The following is a 23,350-nucleotide window of genomic DNA, read 5'->3' on the forward strand; positions in this document are numbered from 1 at the left end:
CAGCATCAGACTTCGCACTTGTGACGGGGGGGTGATACCCAGGGTCGACGTTATTCGGGTCCTGGGCATGTTTGTCGAATTCAACGGCGGGAACGGAACTGCTCTCCGCAAGATCATCGCAAAGACGGACAACGCTTTCCGCCTCGTTCGCAGAATAGCAAACCGGCATCGAGGCATGAAGGAAAACAATCTTCTCAGGCTGATCAATGCCTTCGTACTCTGCCACCTCACGTACACGACTTCTATGCACAACTGGCTCGGAGCGGAGCGAGACAAGCTCAACGTTCTTATCCGCAAAATAGTCAAGAGGGCTCTCGGGCTACCCATCAGGACCCATACCGAGGATCTCTTGAAGCTGGGGGTACATAACACCGCCGAGGAGATTGCCGAAGCCCAAGAACGCGCGCAACTCAGTCGCCTGGCCACCACAGCGGCAGGTAAACGCATCCTCGAACAGCTGGGTTACCACCCTGCGGAATTCTCGATGGCAAGTACCCCTATCCCTAGGTGCATTCGAGACAAGTTCGTAGTGGCCCCTGTGCCTCGAAACGTCCATCCCGCCCACAACGAGGGCAGACGCAAGGCCAGAGCAGCAGCCATCCTCAAACAGATCAAGCGACACGACTTTAGCGCAAGCTTCGTCGACGCCGCGGAGTACAGTGACGGGAAGACCTTTGCCGTCGTTGTGGTCGACTCGAGCGGAAACATTTCCAATAGCGCCTCGATTCGCACTTCAGACCCCGGAGTCGCCGAGCAAGTCGCCATAGCCCTGCTAGACGGTCGTGGGTCCGAAATCTATAGTGATTCCAAAACGGCAGTTAGGGCTTTTCAGAAGGGTTGCATCGCCAAGGAAGCTGTTCGTCTTCTTAGCGGCTCGAGTCCACATGCTCTCAAAAACCATTCAATTCACTGGTTTCCCGCTCACGTAGGATCGGTCGAGGGTGCTCCCCCGAACCTCAATGAGTCTGCCCACGAGGCTGCGCGTGACCTCACCGACCGCGCTTCCTCTATAAGGAGCACTGACTCCCCTCCTCTCTAGGGTCACAGGGACGCTCCCGCTACTCACAACGAGATTATTAAATATTTCTACATGTCCAGAAGGGTCTTTCCACCCCCTCACCCCAAGTTGAATAGGGGGCAAACCGTTTCGCTTAGGCTCCTACAGACCAGCACATATCCGTGTCTGTCCGCTCTCCACGAGGCTTACCCCGACGTGTATCGCGACGACGCCTGCCCGTCCTGCGGCCAGACTTCCACTCTACCTCACATGCTCTGGGAGTGCGGGTCGACATACCCCAAGTTCATCAAGGAGGAGTGGGACTCGCTTCTGCGTAGCCCCGTTCTAGAAAAGCAAATCCTGGCCGTCCGGCGTGCCCGCGACCGGGCCGGTGGGCTAGACCTGCCGGTCCCGACGTGGGACTAGCCGGGTGCGCGACGAGTTCGCGTTCTCGCCGGACCTACAATAGAGTTTATTCACTCACTCAACTCACTGTCCACGGGGTCCCTCATGTCACGCACGTCACGCCGACGGTGGCGCCAGCCTTTCCAGTGGTGGAGCTCGCCGCCAATATGAAACTCTATGGGGGTAACGATCGTAACGATCCTCGTACCTTGGTAGAGCACCGACAGTCGCAGACAAAATGACGCCACGCGTTTGCAACGCCAGCCTGCTTGTTTGTCGTCTGCTGCCCATTGTGCTGCCGAACGTTGGGGTTGCCTACACCAATGCCTCCTTTAGTAGAGGCCTGCCGCGTTGTCCGGTAAACTCGGTTCGGTGTCCTCTCCATTTTCTCGTCTCCTCGAAAAGGCAACCAGCGCCTCTCATGACAAGCGCCTGCAACTTAGATCACGTGCTGCAGCTTCTGAGAGTCCTGTGACATCTGTCACCGTCTCGGAAGCCCCGCTAGAACGCTCGCTAACAGACGACCGCGCATATGGGGCTCTTGCATTGCCCAGGGGGCGCTGCGAAAAAGGTGCTAAAAAGCGCCCTCTGTCCTAAAATGGGTCGTACCAAGCTCGGTCGTCTGCTTTGCAAAGCACGTTTACAATATGGACCCGCCACTTTCGGTTCTGTTGTATCACGGCCTGCAGCGAATATCGGGCGCCGAAGATTTTTTCAGGAGTGGCACGCTGCGTAAAGGCAAGAAATTATGCAGTGCCGAATACGTGTATGCCATTCAAGAATTAAGCGGCGAAGTTTTAGCGCGGTGTCAATCGCAAGTGAAGCGAGTCGCGTACGAAGTGGAACTTCAGGTAAGGTTTGCACGCTGCTAGATTCAGGCGCACAAACGCGAGGAAATGCTTGCTATAAATGAATCCACAGCAGCGATAAGCAGACATCATGTGTACGGAACTGCTCGAGCACACGACGGTACGCGCCGCGACGGCAGCGGTCTTTCGACATGCCGCGAAACGGCGGGTCTCCTGCAATCTTTGTTGACTGCATGCCGCTAAACAAGTAGTTATGCCTGCGTTGTAGTAGCGGCCATCTGTCCCTTTTAGTAACTGGTAATAACTGATGCAATGCATATGAGCTCGCACGTACGTGCGAATCGCGCTGCAGCGCGAGCTCGTGCGCTGCTCGCTTGATGTAGCTTTTAATGACAACGCTCGAAAATCGATCTGCTGTAATCAATACTATCTTGCTGCGCTGCCTCAACAAGCTGGCTTGAGGTCAAGTATGAGCACATTTAACTCTCTAACCTGTGCTGCTCGTAGTGGGGTAGTGAATTATCACCGAATCAACCCGGCCATTTGTGGTCATTTGCACACACCTGGGCACTTCACCACTTCGCACCGGTCGAATTGTTAATTGTCGCTGTGGCCGGGTTTCGAATCGTGAATCACCAGCCATGCCTGCTGCTAAGTCGGTCTGCCGTCGGGACTGTAGGTGCAAAAGACCAAATTTTAGAGCGCAGATCTATAATCAAGCAAGCTTCAAGACAGGTGAAGCAGTCAGCATGGCGCGAAGTTTCGCTTACCCAGCACGACGAACTGCAGTTATACAGCGCTCCCGACGCTCCGTTTCGTGAGGCCTTGAAGGGAAACGATAGAATCGGATGTTGGGATTCAGGCCTTCTTGTTCATGGGAGCCCACGACGCAGCAGTATCGACGGTGACGCTTTTTTCGATGCTGAGCTATACGTCCCTCCGGATCGGCGTTGCCGCGGTTTCTTCTGCTTCCAGCATTACGTCCCACGGCACACGGAGAGTCCGTTTTCGTAAAACTACAGGCTGCGACCAGCTCGCAGCGTGGTCGATGTGGTCTGTGAGAAGTGACGAGCCTTTTCGCACTCGCAACAGGGCAGAATAAAGTGCGAATCGACGCAAAACTCGGCCTAGAAACGTGCTTCGCCACAGCCAGGGCTCAATACGACCCAAGCTGGTACGACCCAAATGTCGTTTCCCGCGCCGCCACCAGGCGCCGCTACTATACCTCAAACTCCAGCGCAAGACGCCCATAACGCGCCGGCGGAAGCATTCAGCCCCTCTGCCACATCCGCTGAAAGTGGATGGATGGATGGATGGATGGATGTTATGAGCGTCCCCTTTGGAACGGGGCGGTGGCTTGCGCCACCAAGCTCTTACTACTATGCTGCCTAATATCCTACCTATGTTCACCAATGAAAAAAAAAAAAAAAAAAAATTTCTGATACCCTATTGCGAACTGTGCTTTTGTACGTGTCCGTCTTTTGTCGTTTCCCTACTTTTCTTCCACCAATCCTCCAATCGCCTCTTACTGATGTCTATTGCGGACCTGTTTGCTTTACCACTGCTCCCGCTGAACCCAAGGGCTTCAAGGAGGCCAGTGGTGTCTAAATCGACCGCTGGGTAGACGTCCTCACATTCTAATAAAATATGTTCCGTCGTTTCCCTAGCTTTACCGCAGCAAGCACATGTTTCTTCTTCATTCTTATATCTCGCTTTATAGGTGCGTGTTCTAAGGCATCCCGATCTCGCTTCGAAAAGTAATGAGCTTCCCTTTGAGTTATCATAAATGGTTTCTTTCCTAATTTCGTTTTTTCCCCTTAAGTAGTTACTCATGGCAGGTTTCTTTTCCATTGCCGCCACCCATGAGATTAATTCAGCCTCTCTGACTTTCCGCTTGACCTTCTTTGTTGCTGTGTTGCCCACCCCACAGGCCGCATACTTGCTGGTAAGCTTCCTAGTTCTTTTCCTCCACTGTGAATCAATGTTTTGCCTGTAAGTTAAAAAGGCAACGAGTGCCGCCTCACGGAATTTATGCTGAACTAAGGGAACCGCCGCTACAATGGGAAAGCGAGCAACGCGGCGGGCATCTAGTAAAGGAGGCATTGGCCACATATGGCGCTTCGCGCGAATGTCGCATGGTTTTGCCAGTTGAGCAGTTTCGATGTTCTGTGAACTAAAACAGCGCCGTCGTCAACGCTGACCCCAGTGCACCTGTACCAGCTGATCTTGCTGCAGCCAGAACCGCGGATAGGAATGGCACCACCCCGTAGTGTTGGAAAGAGAAACCAACATCACCGGAAGAATTTCGTTCTTTCTAGGCACCTGCGAGCCACGTACAACTGCATCATGAACGATTTGCGCAATTTCAGCATGTGCCAGTTCGTAAACGATCCGGGAATTGTCTACTTAGTTTTGCCGTTTCTCTTAATCATCGAATTTGTTGTGAACGTGACAGTTATCAGCAAGGTACCTTGTAAGTACAGTATGATGGCGGTGTCCCGTTCTGGGTGCTTTCGTTGGCCGCTCGTGCACTTAAATTTATACACTCTTATTGACTGTCTCAAAATTCCATGTTTCATGCATGTTCTTCGTGTTGTGGATGTTGGCTCAGAGTTCAGCCCATCGATATTCCCTAATTGTTTCTCGCTTCTTTCAGATACTGAAATTGACTGGAAAGCCTATATGCAAGAGGTGGAAGGAGTGCTAAACGGCACTTACGACTACGCTCATCTTAAGGGGGACACTGGACCACTTGTGTGAGTCTGCAAAACTGCGTGTTACATGGTTGCAATAGTGACTGTAACCAGCGGATGTAAATTGCGGCAACAAAGAGCTGCAGCTATACGAGGGCGAATCAGGAACATGCCCCAATTTTTTTTTCTTTTTTACCCAAAGTACGGCTGTAAATGCGGAGTCAACGTATCCATTCCCATTGGTGGACCTTTCTTGGAGGTGGTGGACCTTTCTTGCAGCAGCCCGGTCGCTCCGCGGCACGGCGCTGCTGTCAGTTGTTAGGCTGAAAGTTGAGGATATAGATTAGCAGCTAAGACAGGAGGAGCTGATGGTATATGGGTTTGTGGAGGCACATCTTAGGGAAATGGAGCAACCACCCTGTAATCCTGATTATGCATGGTAATACTGCAATAGAATGGGGGGCAGCAGAAAGGGGGATGGAATTGGGGCTTTCATTCATAAATGTATGCATTGGCAAAGGGTCGTACAGGAATGCAAGGAACACTTATGGTCAAAAGGGAAAGTGGCAGGGGAGCAGACGCTTTGTATACCTGTGGACAGAAGCAAATGCCAAAGAGAAAAAAAAAAATGTAGAACGCATAGCAAGTGACATTAACGAGCTAGGAGGAGGCTGCGAGATAATTATACTAGAAGATATGAATGCCCACATAGAAGATATGGAAGGGTACGTAGATTTAACAGGCAACATGCTGTGTGCAAGGCATGACTTATTTGTATGTAACGGTACTGAGAAGTGCAAAGAGCACACAACAGGGGAGGTAGTGAGCCTGCGGTCAATGATAGATTATGCACTAATGTCACATAGGATGTATGATAGGCTAGGGGTAATGAACATAATGAATATGGCTACAGAAGTCTGGGTAGTGATAACAAGCTCATCAAGCTGAGTTTTAGAAGTAAAACGAAATCAGGAAGGATCAAGATAAACAACCAGGTGGGTTTTTTTATTTGGAAAAGCAGCTGGAACTAGTAACCCAACAACTTTAAGTAATTTCTGAGGATACTAAAACAGAAGGGACATGCGCTAATTTAACAGGGCTGTTGGGGCTAGAGCTTGCTAAGGTAAGAGTCAAGCCCAAAGGGAAAAGAAGACAGAAATCCAAGAGATGGTGGGATGAGGAGATTTAGAAGGCCATAAAGAAACGCCAGGCAGCATCCAGGGAACACAGACATTCTAAGCAGAGTGGTTAACAAGAAGCTGATGTAGACAGAAAATGGGATGATTTCTTAAACTGTAGAAGGGAAACATCCCATTTGATCAATGAGAAGATTAGAAGACAGGGGACCCAATGGTTGTCAGAAGTAAACAAAAAGGATAGAAAAGCAGCTAAGAAATTTTTGAACCATCTCAACTCCTTGAGTAATAAGACTAGCCTAGATCAGCAGTGTATAATTACAGCTCAAGGTGTTTGGCTAGAAGGAGATGAGGTAATTGAACATGTATGAACAATGATGACAGAAAAATTGATAAAGAACAATGAAATGTATGCACTCTATCAAACGTGGATAGAACGGTTAGAGCAGTGGCTCCACTTGAACAAAGCGAGTGGGAAAGGGCATAGAAGAGGGTTCCTAGTAGCACGTCAACAGGACCTGGGGTGCTATAACGTAAAACTATTCCAATTCTGCAATCAGCCCACCGCGATTGGTGAAAAACTTTTTTGTACCACCCCCACTTCACCTGTCTGTCACGCGACATCACGAAAACCACGATAGCTCCCCAGCTGATATGACGTGTACACACTGATTATGCATAATTTGACCGAACAAAACAAAAAGTTATTTCTGATTCGACGCCTTTTTGCCATTAGTCCTCAACTATTGGTCCAAAGTTTTCGGGCTGCACCATTTCACCTACCTCTCAGGCGACGCCACAATACCGCAAGAACTTACCGCGTCAAAGTGACGCGTACACGTGAAAGATACATTAATATGCCAAATGAAACTGAATGTTCTTCTGAATAGCCGCAGGCTGCCCCATTCGGGAAGGAATAAAAGATGGCTGCCGCCAATCGCTCCGACTCTGGCTACTTGCCCCTGCCGGAGAGCATGGGTTTATTTGCGTGTAATAAACCTTTTTACGTGGCCGTGTAACGTTTTCGAGAACTTTCGGCACGTTTATGACCTCGTTCTGCCAGCTCTTCTTTGCTGAGGATCCGTTTTAGTGTCATTCTTAAGTTTCCGTTGCATGCCGCTGCGGTTGTCGACGAGCCACCGCAAGCTAAGTAAGAGAAAGCAGACCAATCGCAGGTGCTGGCACCATCTTTTTCATCCAGTTATCGATATTCAGTGCAGTGGCTCGGCCCCATCGAATCCCTCTCCACTTGAACATGCTCCTCGCCTCTTGTGAGTCAATTAGATAAGACAAGCCGCTCAGTGCAGGCAATGTTATTTGTTTTTCTCGCAAACAAAAGTGACATCCTATGAATGAGGGGAGCATTTGATTGGTCTGTTCAGCCAACCCTGCAGGTGACCTCCCGATGCTTGCGTCGGCGGTTACGCATATTTGGTGTCAGGAGATTGGAATAAAAACATATTGGAATAGTTGTACGTTATATGGCCCCTGATGGCATCTCAATTATGTTAATAAAGACATTGGGCCTAAAATCTGAGCAAGCATTAAGAGGTAGTGAGCAAAACAATAATGGATGGTAGAGCCCCTGATGGATGGAGACTAAGCAGGATGAACATGATATATAAGGGAAAGGGGGACAAAGCCGGCATAAACAACTGCTATCCCATAACAGGGACATCAGTGGTTTACAGGGTGGTGATGCAGATTGTAAAGGGCAGACTGCAGGCATGGGTGGAGGGCGAAAAGGTGCTGAGGGAACTACAAAATGGGTTCCTGAAGCAAAGGAGGTTAGAGGACAATTTGTTTTCATTGACCGAGGGTATTGAAATAGTAGAAAAGGAACACAGGCCCCTATGGCTAGCATTTCTGGATATCAACCGAGCTTATGACAGTGTGATCTAGTAGGATTTGTGGGACATATTGTGCACACTAGAGGTGGAAGATGGAGTAACTAATCTTTTAAAGTATATCGAAAAAAGTAACAAGGTGCTTATAAAATGGAAAAAAAAAGGTATCTGAGCCTATAGAGATATAGCGGGGTTTAGGCAGGGGTGCCCTCTGTCACCTTTGTTGTTCACGTTGTATCTACAAGGATAAGAGACCAAATTAGAGAGGAGTGGACTTGGCTTCAACCTTTCTTTTTTCAAGCAACGAGAATGGATTGAAAAGTGATTACCGGGACTGATGTACGTGGATGACATTATACTTATGGTAGACTTATGGTAGATTGATGGACATTTGCGGTAAAGAGGGAGATAGGTTAGGTTTAAAGTTGAGTAATGAAAAATTGGCAGTCATGATTTTTAATGATAAACAGGGCGGCGAGCATAGGATACAGGAGTTTACGCTGGCGGTAGCGGATAAGTACAAATATCTTGGCATGTGGATAAACAGCGGGGCTGAGTACCTATTGGAATATGAAAAATATGTAACGATTAAAGGTAGTAGGAATACAGCTGTAATGAAAAATAGGGCACTGTCTGGCTTTCGGCAATGCGGTCCTGTGCATGAGATCAGAGGTTCTAGCAAGATTGGAAATTAAGCAACGAGGGGTAGGTAGGCTTGCTTTGGGAGCACACGGAAATATGTATACCAAATCTGGAGGTGCTGGGTGACATGGGATGGACATCATTCAAGGACAGGGAAGCTAGCAGCAAGATAGAAGTTGAGGAGCAATTGAGAGAAATGGTGAGAAAGCAGTAGGCAAGGAAAGTTTTCAGTTACTTGTACACGTGGAATCATCGTAATCAGCCTATATTATGTTCACTGCAGGGCGAAGGCCTCTCCCTGCGATCTCCCACTACCATTGTCCTGCGCCAACAGATTCCAACTAGCGCCTGCGAATTTCTTAATTTCATCACCCCACGTAGTGTTCTGCTGTCCTCGACTGCACTTTTCTTCTCTTGGCACCAATTCTGTAACCTTAATGGTCCACCGGTTATCTAAGCTTTTGCATTACATGACCTGCCCAGCTCCATTTTTCTCTGTTAATGCCAATTAAAATATTGTCAACTGAAAATTTAAATAAAAGTGTGGATCAGAGAGCAAACCCCCATTTGCTCTCTGATCCACACTGCTCTCTTCCTGTATCTTAACGTTGTGCCTAACATTCTTCATTCCATCGTTCTTTGCACGGTCCTTATTGTGCAACTCTGGTGATTTTTCGACCATGCCAATGTATTGGAATACTTAGATTCTCGAGACACCCCTGTCACGTGTCTGATAGTAGGATTGTTACACAAATTTGCAAATAATTTTAAATAAGCAAAAAAGTTCAAACACAAACCGAACCTGACCAAGCAGCTGAGCGAACCTCTTCGTGTAACATCACAAGTGTCTCCAACTGAACTAACCTGAGTCTCTCAGGTTAGTTCAAGTAGTAACACATAAATACCCAAGAAAGTGTATGGGCAAACTGCACCGCAGTAGCTCAATTGGTTAGAGCATTGCATGCGCAATGCAAAGACCTGGTATCGTTCCCCACCTGCGGCAAGTTGTTTTTTCGTCCACTTTCATTGCCATTAATTTATTTCTTTAATTCAGTTAGTATGTACAAGTAATTTCCCCTGTGTTTTCCATGGTGTCTTCGTTTGTTGGCTTCTCATGACATGATTAATAAAAAGTCGGGCCCCTTGGTTTAACCCCTTCTCGTTCTTACATAACGAGGGTCTAGAGTCTGGCAACATTGATGCCTTCAGGTAGCATGTACGGGTTTATTGATCAGTTGCCTTCAGCCAAAAAGATCATGTACTCGTGACGCCTGTGGCAGAAAGGATGTTCCACATCCGCCGCCAAGGTTTATGAGTGGTGGTGCTGGCTAACACTCCCAAGGTTAGTTCTAGTAGTAGCACATAAATACCCAAGAAAGTGGAAGGGCAAACCGCGGCGCGGTAGCTCAAGTGGTTAGAGCATCACACACATAATGCGAAGGCATGGGATCATTCCCCACCTGCGGCAAGTTTTTGCATCCACTTTCATTGCCATTAATTAATCATTTCTTTAATTCTGTTAGTAAATGCAAGCAATTTCCCCTATGTTTTCCTTGGTGTCTTTGTTTGTTGGCTCCTTATGATATGATTAATAAAAAATCGGGCCCCTCGGTTGAACCCCCTTTATTCTCGTTCCACCGGGAAAGTCGCGCAAGGCATGCCGACCTCGCCTGTGTGCAGCGAAGAGCAGACGCTCGGCTGAATCATGACCGCGCTGGACCTTCGTATGACAATATGTCAGCTGCACCAGCTCTTCGGATTTGTCAAATATTGACAGTTATGATTCTGACGAATTCAATACTCGTGAATTGTCATTCGCGTTCGACCCACCACCACGAGAGCCAGTGCCCATGCACTACATATCGTGCTGCAACATGAAGACCAAGGGTACCCCTAACCACTGATTTTATATGTGCTGCTTACTATTTTAGGTGTTTAATCCATTCTCAGGCAAGCGCTTTGCATGCTCACTGTAAGATGTGAAGCATGACTTTCCACATTTGTATCCTGCAAGAACGCTGCTGACAGTCCAAACCACCGAACGGTGCATTTGTTTACATCGGCAGGTACAGCGACCATTCCTCGTTCGCTTGAGATATAATGCTATAGCCGCTCATCGGTGACATCAATTAATGTCAGAACATATCAAAACGGCCTTTAATATGCCACTACTTGTCCTGTCCGCCTCATTGTGAACAAGGAACCCGTATGGGTTCGAAACATCTTTCTTTTCATTTAACTTGGTCAGTGGCTGCAAACCTTTTTTCACTTCAATGCATGACCAGCCGAATTTTTGTCGAAACCTTGACGATGTGTAAAACAGGCAAATTTTGTGCATGTAAGCATTGTTGCATCACTCTGAATTGCACTGATATGAGTGACCACACATCTTCGAAAACAGCGAGCGGGAGTCCGTAGTAGGGAGCGTTATTATGCTGCCTATTTATCATCCTTCGTGTTCTCTTCATGCACATAATATGTTCCATAAAGTGGACATAATGCATAGTTTTCTTGCGGAAACGCCGATGCTGGTATAGACACCGTTGGCAGCTGAACTATGCTATTGTTTACGCTGCTGTATTGAGGGGCCAACGCTTGCTGCCCATTTGGGATACGAGGCAAGCAGTGCACCTTGGAAGCTAAAGAATGAGTCTGCATGACAATACGTAAAAGTACATCTATGTTCGTAGTCGCATTTAATTTAGGGAAGAGCCGGTGAGTGCGTCAAGCAGCTTTCGGGTCGAAAATGGCAACGTACTGATGTCGATACTGCTCCGTGTCATCACTTCTCGCTTTTTGTGTGCGCACTGTACAAAATGAGGAATGGTTTATTTCAAATCCGGATAGTCGTAACTGAACTGCAGAATGAGTTTTCTTCATCCTGATGGTTAAATTAGCTTCGTGTCAGTTGCTCAGGCCCACCAGCAGCAGACGCATCAACTACGTGACTGTGACATATAGGCTTAACCTCGGCTGAACGCGATCGGCATCGGCTCAAACTGTGCATGCGGATGGTGAGGGCTGAAGTTCGTGCAGCCTACTTCTAGAGGGAAGATACCCGCCGCGGTTGCTCAGTGGCTATGGTGTTGGGCTGCTGAGCACGAGGTCGCGGGATCGAATCCCGGCCACGGCGGCCGCATTTCGATGGGGGCGAAATGCGAAAACACCCGTGTACTTAGATTTAGGTGCACGTTAAAGAACCCCAGGTGGTCGAAATTTCCGGAGTCCTCCACTACGGCGTGCCTCATAATCAGAAAGTGGTTTTGGCACGTAAAACCCCATATATTATTATTAGAGGGAAGATAACCTCTCGTGCCATGCACCAGCTCACGATCGTCGATTCCTCGATGCTCTCGTCACTGTCGTCTGCATAATCTCGGCATGCTCTGCATAGAACACTCCTGACATGATACACAATGTGGCTTGTAACTGAGGAGGAGGCAAGGTTGGGTGTTCGAGGCAATTAATTAAATTCATTTGTAAAAAATCTGTGAAACTCTCAGACCTGCTTTTTTGAGGACGTGACAGAAGTGTTCAGAGGAATGTACCCAGCGAATTTCATCCAGATCCATTGACATAGAAAAATCACCGGTGTTGCCCTTTAACTTGTTCTCGAGTTTCTTTGTCAGTCTCCGAGTTTGTGCCCCATATGTTAGCACTGGTAGAATGCACTGATTGTACACCTTTCTTTTTAATGATAATGGTAAGCTTCCAGGCAGGATCTGACAATGTCTGCCATATGCGTTCCAACCCATTTTTATTTCTTTCTAAATTTCCTTCTCATGATCAGGGTCTCCTGTGAGTTGTTGATCTAGGTAAACATGCTCCTTCATAGACTCTAGAGGCTGATTGGTGATCCTGAACTCTTGTTCCCTTGCCCAGCTATTGATCATTATCTCTCTTTTCTGCATAATAATCTTCAACCCCACTCTTACACTCTATCTGTTGAGGTCCTCAAATCATTTGTTGTAACTCGTCCCCAGTGTTGCTGAACAAATCTGCAAACCGAAGGTTGCCGAGATATTCGCCGTTGATCCTTACTCCTAAGCCATCCCAGTTTAATAGCTTGAATACTTCTTTCAAGCATGCAGTGAGCAGAATTAGAGAGATTGTGTCCGCTTGTCTGATGCCTTTCTTTATGTGTATCTTTCTACTTTTCTTGTGGAGAATTAAAGTAGCAGTGTGTTCAATGGGGCTGGTTGGTTCATCTTTAGAATAAAAACAGGAACAGCGCAACAGAGGACGTTTAGGATGTCCTGTTTACTCGCTCGTCCTGTGCTGCGCTGTTCCTGTTTTTATTCTAATTAAAGTAGCTGTGGAATCCCTGTAGATATTTTCCAAGATGTCTACGTAAGCCTCCGTACTCCTCCATTACATAATGCCTCCATGTCTGCTGATATCTCTTCTGAATCAAATGCCTTTTCATAATCTAGAAAGCTATATAGAGAGGCCGATTGCACTCTGCAGATTTCTCGGTAACCTGGTTGATGACATGGATGCGAACCATTGTAGAGTATGTCATCCTGAAGCCAGCCTGTTCTTGGTTGTCTGAATTTCAAGGTTGCCCTTATTCTATTGGAAATTATCTTGGTGAATATTTTGTACAATACTGGAAGTAAGCTAAGGGGTCTATACTTGTTCAGTTCTTTAACGTCCCCGTTTTTGTGGATTAGTATAACGTTGGCATTATTCCAGTTCCCTGGGACCCTAATGAGACGGTTCGTATAGAGGGCTGCCAGCTTTTCAAGCATGATGTCTCCTCCATTTTTGGTTACTTTATTCCATCTTCTCCTGCCGCTTTTCCATGTTTCATGTCTTGCAAGGCCCTTCTAAAATGTTCATTACTACTTCGAATGGAGGTATCGTGTATTGTAGCTGCTCTGGGTACTGTACAGGTCAGTATAGAATTCTTCTGCTGCTTTTACTATATCTTCGAAATTACTGATATTACCCTGGTTATCTTTCGGAGCATATATCTTCTTCTCACTGATCTAATGCTGCATCCATTTTTTACTGCTTCCTCAGTCTCTCTTGCATTATAATTTCGAATATCCCTTATTTTCTCCTTGTTGATCAGGTTTGACAGTTCCACGGATTCCATTTGATCTCTTGAGGTGGACACTTTCATGCTTTGTCGTTTCTTTAGTACGTCTTTTGTTGCTTGTTAGAGCTTACCTACTGGTTGCCTTGGTGCCTTGCCTCCCACTTCAATTGCTGCTTCTGAAGCCAGCCTAGTTACAGTTTCATTTATTACCTCTATGTCATCTTCATCTCTCTGTTCTGAGGCTGCATATTTGTTTGCAAGTGCCAGCCTGAACTTGTCTGCTTTTACCCTTACTGCCTCTAGGGTGGCCTGTTTCTTCAGGACCAATTTTACTCTTTCATGAGGAATGTTGACACAAAATGGAAAAGCAAACCAGGAAATTGTCACACGAATATTTGGATAACAGCAGGGAAGCAAGCCAAGAAACATTGGTTCAGAAAAGGGTTAAAGAAACAGAGGGGAGTCTGTGGAAAACGGGGATGCAGATGAAATCGGCACTGGGAACATGCAGAACTTTCAAGCTGGAAATTGCCAAAGAATATATCTACGATAATTCTAGGGAAAGCTCTTTGTTGTTTGAAGCCAGGACAGGAGTAGTGCGGGCTAAGACATAGCCAGTCAAGTACCAAGGGATAGACACGTTATGCGGTGCGTGTGAAGAGAAAGCTCTTTGTTGTGTGAAGCCAGAACAGGAGTATTGCGGGCTAACACGTGAAATCATAGAGACTGACAAGATGCAGTGACTGGGTGACCTTTACATCAGCATGCCGTCTATTGCCCTCACCAAAAATGAAGTCAAGTATCTGGCTGTGATGCGATAGGGGTGCATGTGTGACAACGCAAAAGTTGTTTTTTCATTACTTTTGCTCATGTATATAGTTCTGGTGATTTAGCAAATAAATATCAGTTCAAGTCAGCGCCTGTGTTGTGTTCTTCCTTCAGTCCTCGTATCTTGCGCTGTGCAAACATGTCAATGTCAAGAGGAAGCTCTTCGTTGTTTGAAGCCCGGACAGGAGTCTTGCAGGCTAAGACGCAGCGAGTCAAGTACCAAGGTATAGACACGTTATGTGGTGTGGGTGGAGAGGAAGAGAAAATGGCTGAACACCTAATACTTTTCTGTAAAGGGCTTCACCCTGCAGTTCAAAGCAATGGGACGGACTTTTTCAAAGGAATGGGGTTTACGGTCAGTGGAGGAAAAATATACTTTAAGCGGGTAGAAATAACCGAATGGAGGTTATCTGATTGGTGGATAAAATCAAGGCAAGAGTGAAATTTCACCCTTCGTTAAGTACAAGATATATTATTAGTCATGGCTAGGTGTCGTGTACTGCCGCCCAATTTAAAGGGTTCAGCCTTATCCATCCATCTATCGAAAATGGTGGTTGGGCTTCACACGTCCACGGTGTGCGAGCAACGAAGTGCGATTCATTTCTATGGAGCAAGGGATGAACGCACATTGAAATCCACAGCGAAATACAGCCCACACATGGGGAACGGTGTCTCGCTTTGAAAAGTCTGGGTTGGTGGTGTTGTGAGTTCGGAAAGGGCCAACGGTGGTTCCACAGTCAGCTGGACGACTCTACAACAGGGGCATCTCATGTTTAGTGCTGTGACGGGTCAGATGTCTGAACCGGTGTGGGGACTATGCGGAAAGATCGTGTAAGGCAGGTAGCATAGTATGTATATTTGTAATTACTTGCACGTACAGTGCTCAGCGATTGAAACGCGATGCTCGGACAACATGGCGGTCGATACTTTCTTGTGCCACTGACAGGCGCTGGTGACACTGAGATGATGCATTTTTGTGTTGCATGCAAGCAAGAATCTTTTTGATGCATCGTAACAGCATTCGGCCTCCTCAGCCGAATGCTAGGTGAACACCCAGCGATCATCGGTTCCACAAAAAGCGCTGAAAGCCATGCTGCCTGAGTATCACATTTAAATCACTGAGGCCTGTACCTTATTCTGGCTAATAAAAATATAGGGGCAAAGACTTTCTGATTCGCTCTCATACTAGACCAGGTCACAGCTGCTAAGGTCATTTGACAGGTCAGTGTATGCAACCACAGAGAGCAGCTAGCTGTTTACTCTGACAAGTTTAGTTCTTGTCTTCATTGACTTTTTGTGACTAGCTCAGCTAGCAAGTAGCCTGAGGTTCTAGCATAGCTGGAACCTCAGGCTACTTTAATTAAAAGCAGCTGGTGCTCCAACACCTTTTCCACTCTGAGTGTTGTCCCAAGCTTTGCAAATGGGGGGGGGGGGGATATTCTGTAAGTGCCCGTTTATTGTAGTGTGCACTAAATGAATAGAGTTTGAGAGCCGATGGTGATGACAGGCGCCAGCCCTACCAACTTTGCACTCTATCCAATCGGTGTGCACTGAAATGGACAGTCCACTTAGTTGACACTTGGTACACACTTACAGAATACCCGCCCCTCAGGTTCTTGCTTAGTGGCTATGGTCTTGGGCTGCTAAGCACGAGGTCATGTGATTGAATCCCGGTCATGGTGGCCGCATATTGATGGGGGCGAAATGCGAACACACCCGCGTACCTAGATTTAGGTGCACGTTAAAAAACCCCAGGCGGTCCAAATTTTCGGAGTCCCCCACTACGGCGTCTCATAATCAGGTCGTGGTTGTGGCAAGTTAAACCCCATAATTTTTATTTTTTTATATTTAGGCTTGCTGTTTAGTGCTTGGTTTGAAGGATCTTTAACACTTTGAGGCGGTGTTCATTTTTGTTAAAATTGCTTGTTTATGTTGCAGGAGCACACACATATACAAGAATTCGATATTGGCCCATGCAGGCAGCAGTCGTTAAACAAAAAGTTGTTTGAAATGCAAACAGGAAGAAGTTGTTCCCAGGTTGAGTTTCAGTGCCTTCCACACCACTCGCCCACCATCGTATCAGCAAGTGCTGATCACGTGCACACAGAGGATGTGCTATTGTTGCCTGTTTATGCAAGCATTTCTGCCACAATGCTATATTAACCAAGTGGTAAACGAAAGGGAGTGTCTAATTATACTGTCTCACAAGTAACTTGCAGCACTGCTGAAGGTACGACGTCTATACAGGCAATATCCTCGTGTAGCAGAATATAGTTGGGGACACAACCTGTCTGATTATTGTTACAGCCATTAGCATTAACAAATTGTGAACGATTACTCAGGGAACACTCAACCTATTTTAAGAGGTTAGAGTCATTGTTAAGTTGATTTAATTTGTGTAGTAAAACCTTGTGGCATACTGCATCAGACGCTTTTGAAATATCCAAGAAAATGCAGTGCACAGTGGATCCCATGTCTAGAACGTGATGTAGCTTATAAGTTGCTTATCAAACCAATATGGTTTGCAAATACCATGTTGTGCAGACAGGAGAAATGAGCTAGATTCACGATCGAGATGATAATATAGAATGTTGCTTTTGCTGAATGTGAGACATGCAAAGTTTGTGAGCTTTAAATGCCGTAACAGATTCGGCTTATAAAAGTTTGGCATTACATTTTGTCGTGCAGCTGTGATGTGCAGTGTGATATTTCTTACAGCCACAAGGATTTGATATTCCATTGAATTGTGACAAATTCCATCCAAATCAGCTTGTCACTTACCTTATGATAACAGTTCTGCTTCTTGCATTCATTTAAATCAGTAGCTACTCTGTGTGAAGCAGGGAGAATAAAACTCGGTCACTGGAATTAAAATGGGAATCAGGTGCACAAGTATGGTGGGCTGCAAGAGTGGTTTTCTGTTTGTGTGTTTTAGGTACCCTGCAGGCTTTGTATACATCTTCATGGCCCTGTACTACATCACTGACCACGGGACAAACATTCCTCTAGCCCAGTACCTGTATGCAGCCCTCTACCTCTTCACCTTATGCCTGGTGTTCAGCTTGTACAACAAGACTTGCAAGGTGCCACTTCTGCTGAGCTTGCAGCCGCTATTATGCATACGGACAGCAAAGAAAATTTTTCACTGCATTCTTTTTTTTTTTTTTGAGGAGGGAACACTTTATTTAAAACCCAAAAGAAGTCTGCAAAACACTGTTTGGACCAGTAGCTTAAAAGCTAGTAGCCAGTCCAATATCGACTATGCATATAGATGCATAAGGTAGGTAATGCAAGCAACACGCAGATGCAACATGTCTTCATGTGTACCACTAGAAAACACACTAAACCAAACTTAAAACAGTCAAGTTTTTGCTTGATGCAATTCAACATACAATTCTATGAAGGCAAACATTTCATAACATCAAAAGTAAGGTTAAAGAAGGAAAGAAAAAAAAAATTTTTAAATATTGAAAGAACAGATGTGCAGCAATAACAAGAAATTTCATGATTCTGTTTGGTTAGATAAGTAATGCAATTTACAACTCAGTTTAAAATCTCTAGATACCTTTATTTCTATTGGTAGCTCATTCCAAACTTGTGCGCCGGCAAACTGAATTGACAATTCACCGTACAAGTTGCTACATTTTGGTAGGTTGAAATTGAAATTAGAAGGTTGCCTAACAATATGGTTTGGGAAAAAGAAGATAGTCGGTGGTAATGGAAAATTGGTTTGGCTTATGTTGTTTATCATGACGCAAATCTTATGATTTTGCAGTGACATAAAGAATAAGATACTGAGCTCTTCCAAATAATTTGCAGCTTAGAGGCAGAATGGGTTGGAGCTGATGGTCCGCAATGCCCGTTTTTGAAGAAGCAGTAAAGGCGATAAGTATGTAACATATGTAAGCCCCCAGATTCAATGCTATAGCTAATGTGAGAGGGACGGAACGAAAAATATGAAGATCTAAGCACGGAAGAGGGAAGATACTGCTTGGCTTTTATCAGAGTGTAGCACCCAAATACTAATTTCTTGCACGCATTGTTGATGTGATCCTTCCAGTGTAAATGACTGTCGAAAAACGCCCTAAGTATTTGAACGAAAACACTTGCTCAATTAAAGTGGTGTCTAGCGAGAGAGAAATTAAACTGTAGTCCAGTGTCCTTTGTCTAGAATGAAAAATGACGTTTTTGCTATGTTCAGCATCAATCAATTACTAAAAACCAGGAAAACAGCTGACAGCTCCATCATTATACTGTTCTGCAGTGTTGTAAGCAAATTGCTGGTAAATGTAAGTGCCGCGCCATCTGTATACACCGGAATTTCTGAGAAGTGCAGTGTCTGCAGTACCATATATATAAAGAGAAAATAATAAAGGACCTAGAATGGACCCCTGTGGTATGCCGCATGATATATTTTTAACTTCCGATACGGAATCATTAATTACCACATATTGTATACGAAAGGACTAATAACTGAAAAAGAATTCCAGTACGCTATCAGCGAAGCCATAGCATTCTAATTTGCATAGTAGTATATTGTGGCAAACTGTGTCGGATGCCTTCTTGATGTCTAAAAACAACAAAACTGCAATTTCATTTTGGTGTATAGTAAAATTAGCGTGCTGTGAAAGACTTAATACGGCAGTAGATGTTGACTTGTCTGAAGCAAAGCCATGTTGTTGCTGAACAGTAATATTGTTTTCGTTAATACATTTTTTAAATTGTTGTGCTACTAGTTTTTCAAAAAGGGTGTTAATGACACCTAATACTGATACAGTGAAACCTCATTAAACCATAGTTGGCTGGAGCTTGGAAAAAGTATGTACTAAACGGTAGTACTGCTTAACCGAAATAGCATGAGATCGCCCACTTACCTGTCAAAAACGGAACTCGAAGAGAGTGCGATGAAAGTAGAAAAAGGCATGCAGTATTTATTTACTTCACACGACAAATGTGTTATTTTCGTTTGATGCTGCGGTGGCCTAGCAGCGACGACAGCGGCCTCTAACTTGCTGAAGCTGTGAGCCAGCTTTACAGCCTGCCCTATCTTCTCGGCAAACACTCGCATGGCAGATTCCTCGTTGGCATTGCATATTCTCCGTGCACAGGTGCGGTAGCGTTTCAGAAGCCGCAGGACACCTCTTCATTGTGGGGTGCTGTTCTCGTCGCGACAATTGCATTTTCCCACTGTCGGGCCTGAATCGCCCGTACTGTCGCTTTCCGTGTCGTGCTTATCACTGTCGCTAGGCGACGCTTCGGCAACAACAGAGGCAACGATGGCGAAAAGTCAGACCTCGTAGCCGACATCTCTTTGCGGTTGCAGCAGCGCTGCCGAGCAACTTCTTCGCATTCCAAATGCCACACACTGTAGTTAACAGACCAATGTCGCTTGCCAGCGCCGACTTTTCGCGTCACGTTTGATAGCACGAATGATGTCTAATTTTTCTTCTTTGCTAAGCACCCGGCGTCTTTTTTATCCAAGTTTCGGCATGACGCGAGCTCCCACTTGCATGACGCCACAACGCTCTCTGGCACGGCGCCGAAATGATGTTGATGTGGCTTCATGTGCAAACACACAAGGTGCTTGGAGGCCATTGTGCTGATCTCTGAGGCTTGTTGTTCTGCCAGGGCTTGTGTTTGCACCATTGTGTTTGCGCGACAAAAAGTGGGAACACTACGTGTTAACCGATATGTACGCAATAAGCTGGTACGGTTTATGCGGATACAAAACACATTATGTTCAATGGCCGCTGAGACGGGGATATGACTTTACTACTTTTAAGACGAAACTACTGTTTAAGCGGGTACGGTTTAACAAGGTTTAACTGTATAGGCCTATAGCTACTCGGTTCGTTCTGATCTCCAGATTTGTATATGGGAGCAACTTCAGCAATTTTTAGTATATCTGGGTAGCAACTATTCTCTAGAGAATGATTAAAGAGGTGGCATAAGTGCGTGTAAAGAGTATCAATATTTTTCATAAGTACTCTTGTCTGGATGCAATCGGGGCCAGCTGCTCTGTTCACTGACATTGTACTGACAACGTATTTCATCTCATCGATAGTAATGACATGAAACTGGAATCTACTGCTGACAGCTATGCGTACAATATCAGTAGTTGTCAACGATGGAAAGTTTTAGCGATGTTTAAACCAAATTGATGAAAAACTGTTAAAATCATTGGCCACCTGCGGAGAGATGCTACGAGGGGTTACTCGCTTTTCTTGGTGTAATCCAGTTGTATCCCTCACAATCTTCCACGATTGACTTGTATCGCCTTTGTTTTGTGTAGTAAGCCTAGTGAGGTATTCCTTCTTTGATTTTCTCAACATTGCAACAGATTTATTCCTGTAATGCTTAAACTGGGCGTGATAGCATTTGTTTGCTCTCTCCTTTTTCCATTTATTGTATTATGAGTCCTTTCTTTTTAGTATGCTAAAATGTCTTGTGTCATCCACGGACATATGGGTACAGTACTTCATAATTGTGCTTTCAGTATGTATGTGTACATTGAGCTAATATATTTTTAATATGAGTGGCAAAATTCTGAAATTCAACATTTACATCAAAGCTTTCCAAAGCTGTGAAATCGGTACATTCAAGCAGTGATTTAACGCTCTCATAGTCTACGTGGACAAATTGATTTGGATGCCTTTGATACCGAGCTAACATGCAAGCCCACGGCAACCACAGAAAGATAGGGCAGTGGTCTGCAATGACAGCATCACAAATGCCTGAGCCCGTAAAGTGACGTCTCGTTTGAATAGTATGTGATTTATTAAAGGCTCAGCTTAACTGGTCACTCAAGCAGGAGTCGTGAGGACATTTCTAAGGTTGAATGACTGGGGAAGAAATACATAATCACTGCAATCATTACCCAATAAATCAATATTAATATCACCACAGATAACAATGGGACCATCTTGTATTGTCAGTGGCAGCAAAATAGCTTCCATTTCTGCAATAAACTCACTTTTACATGAGATGGGAGGCCAGTAAATGGCACCTATTAGAAGACCACACCTGAACCGAACAAAAAGTGCCTCAATTGTATTTTTGCTGTATTTTTGAACATCGCAGCAGTGAAATCCCAGCCCGTTTCTGGTAAACAATGCACAGGGTGTCCACCAACCAGGAAAACTGGGAATTCTCAGGAATTTTGAGTAGTCTGGCAAAACCCAGGGAAAACTCAGGGAATTTGTGCTGCTATTTGGGAAAATTAACTGCAATTTTATTGAAAGGGAACGAAAGTTGCGGTAATGCTGGCTCGAGCAACAGAGAGGAGTCGTAACGAATGGTCTTTGATGCCGCGTCGGCTGGAGGAGCTGCCAGAGAACAGTCAATGCCAGGCATTGCATGGCATTGCCTCGACCCGGCACACTCGCATGCAGATCCGCCTGCAGCCGTGGCCACCACCGTGGCAATGCTAGGCCTAGCTGCTTCGAGGTTCGGTATTAAGCTTCTTGCCATTCTGTGCCGTGTTTTTCATTGGAAGAATTCGCCGCTGTTAGCAATGGCGCCGATACCGCCTTTGTGGTCATCGCAATTGACTTCGAAGTTGGAAAGCACGGCGCGTTGCATAATGCCAGTTCCCGAAAGTAAGCTTCGCCTCATTACAGTAATGTTACGCTGTGAAGCATAACAAGTGCGTGTGTGTGTGTTTGTGCGTGTGTGTGTGTGTGTGTGTGTGTGTGTGTGTGTGTGTGTGTGTGTGTGTGTGTGTGTGTGTGGGAAGGGGCAGCAGTCACGGGACACAGTATGTATTCCTTAATTATACTCGCGTGCACCCGCCATCTCCTGTCACAGTACAAGTACCGATATGCCTAATAAGTGTACTGGCAGGCCTTCAGAGCTTTTTCGGATGTGCCTGTGGCGATTTGAACCCTTGAGGGCTGTAAAAGAAATGCATTCATTTTTTTCGGTTGTTTTCACGGCCCCTAGGGAGTCCGAAAAATCGGACGCTGACTGTACAATTGTCCAAGAGGATGCTTCAAATAGTCCGTGTAGCGAACGCGCAGCCAAAGAAGAACAAGAAGACAAAGGACCTACGCATTCAGAAATAAACAGAGAAGAAAACATGTGACCACTTTTTTGAAGGGGCTTGCACTCTAAAAGCAAAGTGTTGGAAGATGCCGAGATGCAGATGTACCTCATCCAAGCAAAAAAAGAAAAATGAAAACAGTGAAACGCAACACTGATGCATTGTGTGCAGGCTGAGAGTATGTCAGGACAGTTGAGGTTGACTTGCCAGCTGTTGCAAGATAATCTCACTTGTGTTAAAGTTCAGGCCTCATACCAATTAGCTTGCTATCAGTTGATAGAAATAGCTCATATTCGAAAATATTCTGCATGCATCTCTTTCTTATTTGTATTTGAGAATGTTCGACTCAATTTGCAATGGGTTTTACTATTTCTTTTAAAGATATTTTATTCACTGTGCATTTTACTAACCCCTCCCTTCTGCTTTCTTTTTTAATAAAATAAACACTACGCCTTACTATTCAAACTGGATTAAGTTGTTTTTTTTATTTTTTAGCACTACAGAGTGACACCATTGGGCGACATGATGTAGGGAGCCTGTCTTGACATAAAACAATTACAGTTCTGTGTCACTCAGGGAATATTGCTAATTCACTCAGGGATAACCTGGAAAGCTCTGGGAATTTGGAAATGTCAACTTGGTAGAGACGCTGAATGCAACACCGTCACCACGGGAAGAGCTACACCTAGGCAGCGAGATGACCTTGTATTGCGATATACGGGCAGATTCACTTTCTTTTAGCCATGTTTCCATGATGCCAATAATGTTGTAGTGAAAAGAGTGCAGTCGAACCCACTTATAACAATACCGGTTTTAACAATAGATTGGTTATAACAATGAGAAGCTGATGCCCCATCGATTTTTGTATGTTTTCCATGGTGAAATAACCTGCCTACTACAATGCCCTG

At 45.5% G+C, this 23,350-nt stretch overlaps 1 protein-coding gene across 2 annotated transcripts in view; it reads left to right on the top strand.

The window, feature by feature from the left end:
* Positions 1 to 4,272: 4,272 nt before the first annotated feature.
* Alg3 (Alg3, alpha-1,3- mannosyltransferase) overlaps positions 4,273 to 23,350 on the top strand; it is a 156,135-nt gene continuing 137,057 nt past the window's right edge. The window contains exons 1-3 of one of the 2 annotated variants that reach the window (XM_055065668.2): positions 4,273 to 4,684; positions 4,868 to 4,967; positions 17,337 to 17,484. In XM_055065668.2, coding sequence (XP_054921643.1) covers positions 4,465 to 4,684; positions 4,868 to 4,967; positions 17,337 to 17,484 — 468 coding nt within the window. In that variant the 5' untranslated portion in view covers positions 4,273 to 4,464. The remainder of the gene's footprint in view (positions 4,685 to 4,867; positions 4,968 to 17,336; positions 17,485 to 23,350) is intronic. The other variant, XM_050169410.3, reaches the window with a different exon arrangement.

The sequence above is a fragment of the Dermacentor andersoni genome, chromosome 3, assembly GCF_023375885.2.
Source record: "Dermacentor andersoni chromosome 3, qqDerAnde1_hic_scaffold, whole genome shotgun sequence".
In the NCBI taxonomy this organism is placed as follows: Eukaryota; Metazoa; Arthropoda; class Arachnida; order Ixodida; family Ixodidae; genus Dermacentor; species Dermacentor andersoni.